This window comes from Balaenoptera musculus, chromosome 2 (genome assembly GCF_009873245.2).
Source record: "Balaenoptera musculus isolate JJ_BM4_2016_0621 chromosome 2, mBalMus1.pri.v3, whole genome shotgun sequence".
In the NCBI taxonomy this organism is placed as follows: domain Eukaryota; kingdom Metazoa; phylum Chordata; class Mammalia; order Artiodactyla; family Balaenopteridae; genus Balaenoptera; species Balaenoptera musculus.
In genome coordinates, this window is record NC_045786.1 from 152,033,687 (window position 1) to 152,044,542 (window position 10,856).

The 10,856-nt window shown below is 39.2% G+C and overlaps 1 protein-coding gene across 1 annotated transcript in view; it reads left to right on the top strand.

Annotated features, from left to right (window-relative positions):
- LOC118889935 (neurexin-3) overlaps nucleotides 1–1,516 on the top strand; it is a 745,585-nt gene extending 744,069 nt beyond the window's left edge. The window contains exons 15-16 of the mRNA XM_036842062.1: nucleotides 626–792; nucleotides 1,445–1,516. Coding sequence (XP_036697957.1) covers nucleotides 626–792; nucleotides 1,445–1,516 — 239 coding nt within the window. The remainder of the gene's footprint in view (nucleotides 1–625; nucleotides 793–1,444) is intronic.
- Nucleotides 1,517–10,856: the final 9,340 nt, after the last annotated feature.

A 10,856-nucleotide genomic window follows, 5' to 3' on the forward strand; every position in this document is an offset into this window, starting at 1 on the left:
TTATTTTAGTTCTGTGAGCTTAGTTTTTAAAATCTGTGGTACAGAGGTAATCATAATTCCTTACATTTTAGGGTCACTGGCGAGCTTCATGAGATAACCTAGACAAAGTGCTTCTCACCCAGTGCTTATCGCCTACAAAACAACAATACATGCTGGCTGCTTTATCCTCCTCCTTCTCCTCCTCATTATCATCACACATCTTTCTAGTGTCACGAAGTAGACTGTAAGAACTTTTGTGCCTTAATTCACAAGAATCATGGGAATGCATTTTTCTGCTTTAACATTATTCATTTAGAAAGACCATGCTCCAAGTGAGATATCTTTCTACTTGAATGGTAGAGATGAAGCTCCTTTGCAAAGTCTGCCAAAAAGAGAACAGTGTGTTCAGCCCTCTCCCTTCTGTGTGTAACTGTTGATAGTTTGTAGCTAAGTGTGTATTTCTGTTGTCTTTTGTAGTCAATTCTTCTTGCATGATATAGAGTTGACATTTTTGGCGGTTGTGTCTTTGAATGTTTTGGGGCATGAGAATAGTAAATTCAAGTGATTGCTTTGAATTTGATTAATTTTAACACTTTTTTCTCTCTCTCCTTTTTTCTTCTTTCCTGCTCTTCTTATGAATTACTAGGACCAAGTACCACCTGCCAGGAGGATTCATGCGCCAACCAGGGGGTCTGTATGCAGCAGTGGGAAGGCTTCACCTGCGACTGTTCCATGACCTCCTATTCTGGAAACCAGTGCAATGATCGTGAGTACAACCTTTTCATACTTGGGATATTTTCAAAGAGTTCAGAGGTTTGGAGAAACCATAAGGGACATTACGTAAAAGGATGGCTCTTCTGAAAGATTCATAAGCAATTTCTCATCCAGAAACTGGGAAAATAAAGGACTAATGGTCTAATGGCAAAGCGACATTTCTTGTTCAACAATACTAGATGTTTTTCCATTTACTTACTCCCTGTTTTCTTTAGATTAGATTACCTTTGACAAACAAAACAATTATGACAATATTTTTGTTCTAAGGAGTTCAGTTTTCCATTAATTAAATCATCTGGATAACAATTTTGAGACCCTCCCACTTACATTGCCTAGAACTTGGAGGACATTTAAGGAATGTAGCTATTTTCTCAAAAAGTCTGAATTTAGAGAATTTCGTAGGCCTCCCAAATGATGAAGACATTAAGAGAGTTTATTATTTTTTCCAACTAGAAATGTTTAATGCATTCTCAAGGGTCTTTCAAATGTAGGCAGAGATTCCCTCTGGCTAAATTTATTGATATCTATTTAGTTTATATATACATAGGCATTCTGTTTATATATATGTATTTCTATTCTGTGAGTATGTTTATACGTATGTATCTGTGTATTTGCTTCGTATTGGAAGAGAGCCAGTTGTTATTTTTGTCCACTAGTGATGCTTCGGGTACATCAACTGTTTTAATTCTAGGAGAAGACTGATTTCATGAAGGTGATTCTAGCACTGATGGTGGAGAGACTTCAGTTCTGTGGGAGCCTATAGCCTGTGTCTCCACGTCCTTCTAACATGGCCACTTTTAGAAATGAGCAAACATTTGAAATTTCTGAATACCTATTGCAAAGTGATTTGTTGAAAAGCCCTGACTTAGTGGGTCCTGCTGACCTTCTCATTTTCTAAGTGCAGCCTTAATGGTAGGAGTTTATTTTATAACCTGAACTCATAGTTGTCATCAGTTGGTTTTATAAAAAAGATGCATAATGTTATCTGAGCAAATACTAAAGTTACATTACAGTTTGTACACATGGGAGCAGGCGCCAGTTACAGTGCTATCTCTGTTATGTCTATCTGGTTTTCCTTGATTCCTTATATCTCAACTTTTTTCATGTGTGTAGTTGTCTCCTGTCCTATTTTCCATTTTTTTCATAGCCTTTTTTCTTTATGTACCCTGTCAGTCTCTTAAGATACACTAAGGAGAAACAAGTGGGGAATCTGGAAATGTAGAGAGAAAATTCTTTGAACCTCATTGATCTAGGTGTCAGCATTTGCCTCTGGATTTATAATGCAAAGGACACACTGTCTGCAGAAAGCTTTGGCATTAGATGGCTCTTTCCAATTATTTGGTATTATTTTTATTGAAAGTCCTGTTTCCATATTTATGATTTGGAAATACTGTTCCACTCTGAAGCAGGCAGTGATGGACCCATCCAGAGTTCCTGAGGAATTGTTCTATATGCTCTTTCTTTTCCCTCCAATTTGTCTGCATGGGAGGCTTTTTTCCTAAGTGGTAGCATAATGCTTCTTTATCCTCACAAGTTTATTGCATATCACACATACATACCACTCCCAGTAAAACATGGTCAGGAAGAGACTGCACAAAGGAAGGACAGAAAGGTAAGTTACGCTAACTGCGGTGCAGAGGCGCAGTCTTCAGAAGGTACGTATGCACTTTTTGCTCACTGAAAAGTTCCTTTCTACCACCCAGGCTAGGCATTGTTTTCTGCTAAAAATCAACCAGGATTCTTTCCAGTTTTCTATGATTGTTTCTGATTTTGTCAAGAAAAGATTGTGCCTCAGTCTGGGATGAGGACTATTGCATTATCTGACCTGAACAGTTTGTCAGTGTTTGATTGATGAAGTACCAGAACCAGGATTGGGAAAGGTCAGCGTTCTTTTGTGGCAATAGCTTCTCATCCTTCAAAAATGTTGCTAAGACTTCCAGGTTTAGGGTAATGTATTTCGACTTTTATTCTATAAACAATGCAGTTGAATTTTTGCTTGTAAAAGACTTCTGAGCCCAAATCATTAAAATAATCTACTTGCCTATCCTCCTCTTGGAGAGTGGACCAGGGCTTCTGTGACTGGATGGCTATATGGATATGTGAGCAAGTACATTTTAATAGCAGAATGTGGGGAATATATGGAATTCAGATATACATGATGTAACTATGAAGTTCAGATGTAAACTTTTAATGAAACCCAACCAAATATATCAAAATGGTAGGTTGCTTAAAATTGTTACAATGAATGTCTCTGTATTAAAGTATTTGGGGTAACTTTACTTTGGGAACTAGCATCAGAGCCAGTTTGTTCCACCTAAGAAAATCAGTCTCAATTCTTTACATCATAGGTTATTATTTTCTGTATCAACCTTGATCCTTAGAGTTGTAATTTGCTACTCCACAAACAACTTCAAGATGATGTTACCTATCTAATACGCTATGTGCCTACCTTTGTTAGCAAATCATGGTAGCTTTGTTTGCATCAGGAGTTGAGTATTAACCCTCAGTGTCACCAGCAGATTTGAAAAAGGCTCATGCTTATCATTGGCAAAAGCTGTGGGGAAAATTGCAAAGAAAGAAGAAAGAGTAAAATAAGTGAATAGAAGATGAAGAAGGATGAAAGAGAAGGAATATAGAGAAAAGCAGAGATTGCATCTTCTATGAGAGAGCACAAAGGTGGTTAATAGTTGCTTTGGTAACATGCATGTCACAGGTGGCCTGCCTTTGACCTAAATAACAGAAATGGGCCATGCATTGTGAGTGGAATGACATCAAGGAAATCTGGCCTTTACCCAATTCTTGGGAATAGCATGTTTTGTAGAATGTTGCATATGTCTAAAATAAATTATATTCCTTAAAATACTGTCATAAGACCATGTGAATTGGTTAGAAATTCAATCTAATGGCTAAAGTTGTTTTTGCGGGGGAAAATGTTTGAATACTTTCATTTTCCTTGAGCAGTTTCTCAGGACGGCAGATTGATCCTCAATTAATAGAAATGAAAACATCTCTATTTATTATTGCATATCCAAGAACTGAAACTTGTTCAAAAGGGAAATGGCTAGACTATGGTGTTTTTCAAAATAAAGTGCTCAGTTCATCATATGTAGAAAAGTCAATTATATCTGGACATGACTTGCAAGTTTCTAAAGAAATGTCTGCATTTTAGAGTCTTGCTCACTTCTTCTAGAATTGGTTCTATCACTTATAACCTTTGTTTTTTTCTTGCCTGTTTGCTAGGTTTGGCATTTGTTTGACAATGTCAAGGTGCTGTCACATAGATACGGCCTCCATGAGTAGAGTTTACATTTAAAAACTGTGTCTTGTTTAGTATGAATAGACCAAGCCTGGATGGTTTTAACTTTATTCCGTCATTCTTTGTGAAAGCATGGTGGGTTGATGGAGCCAGTGGGGTAAATTTCTTGTTCATTCTTACAAAGATAGCTGTAAAACTGATATAAGTGGTTGTGAAAGTATGACATGTATTCTCTGTAGCTGGTTACCTTGTATGAGAGTGATTTCCTTGTATTGGATAGAAAACAAAAATCATCTGATTGGAAACTCAAGTATAATTGATTTATTAATTGTCTTATCTAGTTTTAAGACATGACTTTCCACCATTTCGTTTAATGGTAAAATCATAGGGAGTTTCATTAGGTGATGTTTCAGGCTGGTTTGAAACTACAATGGACGAAATCATCCCAGAAGCAATTTTGAGTTCATGTAGGGTCCAGTAAGATCCATGAAAGGACACACAAGGAACATTCTCCAAAGAATATCCTCAGTTCTGAAAAATTCAAAGCAGAGGGAGGCTGATTTCCCCGAGGGTGAGCACCACCTGCATACAACTTAATGACATGTTGTAGGGGTTACATTTGAAGAGCAACAAAAGGAAGGAAGCCTTTTAAGGGTCCTTGTAAGGAGATTCCTTTTGGATATTGGGTTCTTATTGGTATTTTAAATCAGGACAGAGAGTCTGAGCAATTTCAGTATGTGGTAGACCTTACACCATCAGGTGAATCCAGGATCCGTTTCCTGTGTTGAATGGCAATGCCAACCCCATTGGCAACCTACTGCTGAGTTCCTCTCTTCTTCACAACTCCACACAAGGTCTCAGCAAACCCAACCCACTCGCACATTCCCACACATATGCGAAAAAGTTATCATTTGGGAGCACTTTCTGAAAATAGCGATTTTAAGCACTTCACAGCTATTACCTTTAGGCGTGTTCATGACAACTGTTTTGAGTTGTATAATTTTGGAGTCTCGTTATTGCTTCTGTGCCCTGGGGCAGTGAATGTGGGACAGTCTGTGGCATGTGAGTGCACACATCAAGTTCTTGGATTTATAAATCGGGTGTTTATAATGGCCTCGTGGGGTGAAAAGAAGGGAATAAATGTGGGTTCTCAGCCCACCTTCAGCAGCCAGCTGCCCACACAACATTGCTCCATGTACACTGTGGGCTACTTGTTGGAGAAATTGCTTGGTTCATACTGGCATGTGATAATAGATGTTCTTTGCTTGCAACAAATCAATAGCAAGCCACTGTGGATTGTGCAGACAGTGGCGTGTGAAGCGCCTTTTCAGACAGTTTTCTGCTGGAATGGCTGTTAAGCTGCACTGTTAGCTATTGACTGGCCTTTTGCTTTTTATTTATTGTGTGGGTTTATTTATTTTTTTAATGTAGGTTGGTATATTGATTAAATCTGTTAAAAACACATTTCCCATTCAGGCTTCAGAAAAAAATAAACAATATGCACATTACTTAGTGCACAAACAAGGGGACAGACAATGTTGTTATATTTGTAGCAATAATTTCCCTGGATATCAGACTACAGTATATTCATGTTTTTGGTAATGTGTTTACTTCCTACCTCTGTTTTCAGGCTTTACCTGTCCAGCAACTAGGCCGTATTTGAGAAGTTCACTATTAAGACATCTATTTTCTGCTTAGAACATACTTTATCATTTACTCATTCATTCACTCACCAGACATTTCTTATTTGCAGATATGATCATGAATAAGATACATCCTGTTCTTAAAGACATTACAGTCTAATGGGGGAAGACACATATGAACGTGCTTTAATAGAAATATGAACAGTGTACAGTGAGAGGTCATAAAGCGGAGTGAGATCAACTCTCCCTGGGGTTGAGACTCCATTAAGAAGAGCTACTGCTTTTAGAAAAGTTTTCATTGACAAATGAGTCTTGAAAAATTTGTAAATACTTCCTAAGCAAATATGGTATGAACTAGGGTTGGAAAGGAAAAGTGGCATTCCAGCAAGCAGAGAGAAATATGCTATAGGCTCTGTTAATGTTCTGGCTATTTCCTCCCAGTTCCCGCCCCCCCAAGCTTTTGCAAATCGCATGGGCATACTCTTGCTCAGGTGTTGTACCTGTGAATAAACCCGTGTGCCAACACTTGTCGCTGTCAGAGATCAAGGGAGCTTTCAAAGACCCCTCCCTTGGTTGGGAGTGGGGTGGGACTGTGTAGGGAGGGGACAGACGTGTGTGTATGCTGATTCTGTCTCTTGGGTCCATATAGGTACCCTGGCATTATGTTATGAGCCTATGTTGTTATATTTATAGCAATAATTTCCCAGGATATCAGACTACGGTATATTCATGTTTTGGGTAATGTGTTTACTTCCTACCTCAGTTCTCAGGCTTTACCTGTCCAGCAACCCTCCTTGAGCCAGAGGAGGTTCTGGAAGCCGCCTGAGTCAGGGATGGGGCCTCGATGGCCCTTCTTCAGTGGGCTCCAAGGGACCTGGAGGGAAGCATTCCTTCCTTTTGGTGGTCAAGCCCTTTAGAGCTTAGTTCTGAAGAGTGGGTGTCTGGGTGGGGTGAGCTGTCTGAGACAGGAGCTGGCCCCTTTCCCTCTCTCCCCGTGAGACGGCACAGAGCCTGCAGCAGTCAGCGCGTGTTGCGTGAATGAGTGCGTGACTAATTCTCCTTGGGGTCTCCGGCTGGCTGTCCCTCCTGCCACAGATCTTAGGGCTCCCATTCTAAGGAGCAGGTCATTTTTTCCCTCAGGGAATCTGTTCTTCAGCTCCTGCCTATTCTGGCACCAAGTCAGAATACGGTATTCCGGTATTGTGTGGATTCAGCTCCACCCCTACCTATTTAGAAAATGCTGTTGTGATTACCACATTTCTTCCCAGTCTTTATTCTAAGCATTTGTATGGTTAAAATTACACTCAGGTTAAAATTTGTGCTCTCATTGCATGATATGCATTTTCAAAGTGTAAAAACCATTCGATTTTCTAATTTTCTTCAGTAGAATGCCCATGACGGTGCCCAGTTCACTGGGGAAGAATCCCCTGTGTTGAATCTCTTGCTGGATCCTAGGTGTAGGCCTAGTAGGGCCCAAATCTTATTTCATTGAACCATTGGTAGACATTTATCTTGGAAATTTAATTACAATAAACCATATTTTTAAAAGGTTGATTTGTAATATATATAACTTATTACATTATAAAAGACTTCATAGTATAGTCATTAGGTTAATTAGCTTTAGAATCACACTGCTTTAAATGCCAATTCTAACTCTAATATTATGAAATTGAATTAGCCTCCTTTGTTTCAGCACACATCATAAATAGGAGTAGTAACAGTTTTTATTATAACTAATAGTATTTGATATTTGTCAAATCAAATAGTATTTGATATTTGTCAAATCCCTCGATATTTGTCAAATCCTAACGTTCTACTATGACCTTTATAAAGATGTTGTCCCTTTAATCATCCCAAAGTCCCTAAGAAATACCATACTACTATTGTCCTCATTTTAACAGTGGGAAAACTGAGGTCACACAGTTAGGAAGTAGCTGAGTCAGAACTTGAATCCAGGTTTGTTTGACATGAAAGCTCACATTATTATTAGATTTGCTACTACTTAGTCATTATTAGAAATAATCACAGTGAACATCTGCACTAATTACTAGACTAGAGGGCTTAAAATTCCAGGTGGGCAAGTCTTCTCAGACAACCAAATTATTGATACATAAGAATATAGGCTGGGAAAAGAGAAGCTCTGTGTTCTTGGTTGTTTATTTTATCACATTCTGGAATTCTGAACACTTCAGTTGTTTCTGTCTTAACACTCAGATGGGGCCATTTAGTTAGAACATCTTTAGATATTATAGATTTAGAATCAGAATATCCCCCCATAGCCCCAAATATTTATATTTGCATTCTCAGTTGACCATCTTCTGATTTCCATCTTTAATTTTTACTTTATTGCAATTTCAATATATGTCATAAAGCATAGTGGATGAGACAGTTGATGTAGAGTGGATGGCTTCTGTTGAAATCTTGACTCTGTTGTTTAATAGCTGTGTTACCTTGGTGCTAGTAATTAATTAACACCTCAATGTCTCTAAAATGTAAATATTTATATGTTCCATCTCATAAGAGTGTTGTAAGGATAAGTCAGATTCATAATTGTGAAGTTCAGGACATGACATGTAATAGCCCCTACAGAACCATTAGCTACTCTTTAATACAGTTTTCAGAAAGTTAAAACATGACTCATACAAATGTAATTTTCATAAAGTTAAAACATAACTCATATAAATGGGAATGAATAGAATAGAATGTGTGCCAAGTGTATTTAACTCCTTAACGGGGGAAACAACAATATGGTTGAAGTATAAACAACAAGATCGCAAAAGATTATTTGAAGAACTGATATTTATAGGCATTAAAAAAAATATTAAAATACAAATTTAGTTTAAATAACCTGGTGAATGTCTCACAGGGTAAAGAGCTCTTAACTTTTGATGTTATCTTTTCTACTGAACATTGTGTCTTTACTGAACAAAAATACAGGTTAGGCTTCCCTGGTGGCGCAGTGGTTGAGAGTCTGCCTGCCAGTGCAGGGGACACGGGTTCGGGCCCTGGTCTGGGAGGATCCCACATGCCGCAGAGCAACTGGGCCTGTGAGCCACAACTACTGAGCCTGAGCGTCTGGAGCCTCTGCTCCGCAACGGGAGAGGCCGCGATGGTGACAGGCCCGCGCACCGCGATGAAGGGTGGCCCCCACTCGCCGCAACTGGAGAAAGCCCTCACACAGAAACGAAGACCCAACACAGCCAAAAAATAAACATAATAAATAAATAATAAATAAAAGTTTAAAAAAAAAAAAAAATACAGGTTAATGTATCATCTCACAGACTCTGTGCCTTAATTAATAGTAAATACCTATGCCAAACACAGGTACATTTTCCCGTAGAATTAAGTATTTCTTGTGTGGATATGTTAAACAATATCCCTTTATGACATTGAAAGGACACGTGTCTTTCCTAGGCTTTTTCTTAAGTTTTAGATAATTTTTGTTAATAATATTATGCTCTGTTCAATTACAAATCCTTTTTTACCTTGAATATCTCTCTCATACCATCACTTTTTATTTTTTAACCACTTAACTGTGTACCAGTCACCGTGCTGAATTTGTTGTGTCATTTTGTCATTTACACAACCCGAGAAAGTAAGACATTCTTACGATCCCTGTTTCACAGATGAGGAAACTGAGACATGGAGAAGTCAAGTGATTTGCTCGAGGTCACAAAACTGTTAGGTGGGGAGACAAAGACTCAGATTTACATTTGACCACATAGTCTGGGCTCTTGACTGCCAAGGTCTCCTGAATGCCTCAAGGAATGTTCTTAATAAGCACTCATCTGAACACATAGGGATTAACATTAGCCCCAGAAATTTACTACTTTTATGGCAACAATTACACTGTATATTCTAGTGTTTACATTGTTATGGGGCAGGGGGCAACATTAGGATTGATACCCTCAGGTAGTAAGATCAGAAGTCCCATCAAACAGGTGCCATTTTGCAGGTTTGGTAGGTCTAGGCAGGCAGAGGCTGAGTCCAGAGAAGTCAGGGAGGCTGGGAGGAGCAGCCTGGTACCTTGGTCGGCAAGATCCAGAAGGTAAGACAGATACAAAAGAAGCATTCATGAGTGGGCAGCGTCAAAAGGAATGCTCCAAGTTATTTCTCTGCATCTGTGTTTCATTCCTGGGCCCACAGATATTCAGTGTGTCTAAAAGAAGGCCAGGGGATGGCAATTAAACCCAGAGTCTTCTTAGAGTGAGGATGAAGGTATAGATACTCTTCAGAACAGTTTCATAGATGCAGGTTGTGGCTAGCTTGTTGCCCATGGGAATCACTCTTGCTTATAAATGCCCCTGATATCAAGAAGGGGCTATTTTGTACCTAAAATCTGCTGTACTGCTGATATTAATACACACACAGTGTCATATAGATTCAGCAAGAGCCAGGACTGCTTGCAGCTTTTGTTTTACACAACCCTGCATGAAACGATCTGGGACTCACAGGTAAAGCATTCATTTCTACAAGTTCCAGTTGACACTTGGACTTATGGTTCAAGGAGAAATGGTCTCTGCACTTCTGGGACCTGTAGCTTGTCAGGGATTGTTTTGAGTTGTTGCAATCTGTGGCCTCACTAATTTCATTTCATCCATCTACAGCATGCTGTATTTGTAGACCATTTTTTAAAAAATAAATTTATTTATTATTTATTTAGTTTTGGCTGCGTTGGGTCTTCGTTGCTGCGTGTGGGCTTTCTCTAGTTGCGGTGAGCGGGGGCTACTCTTCGTTGTGGTGCACGGGCTTCTCATTGTGGTGGCTTCTCTTGTTGTGGAGCATGGGCTCTAGGCAGGTGGGCTTCAGAAGTTGTGGCACAAGGGCTCAGTAGTTGTGGCTCGCGGGCTCTAGAGTGCAGGCTCAGTAGTTGTGGCGCATGGGCTTAGTTGCCCCGCGGCATGTGGGATCTTTCTGGACCAGGGCTTGAACCCATGTCCCCTGCATTGACAGGCAGATTCTTAGCCACTGCGCCACCAGGGAAGTCCCTCATAGACTATTTTTATTGCTTATGTTTAATTATGGCCCATTTATTTCTGGTGTGCTTGGCTAGTTACTTATTGATGGTGATGGTAGTAATCCACTGAGAGCCTATTGGTTCACAGAGGATAATTTTATATTACCTTGTTAGTCACCTACAGGTACAATTTTAATGTATTTTTTAATATAGACATAATTTCCTACATTTATTTTCATTTCCATTT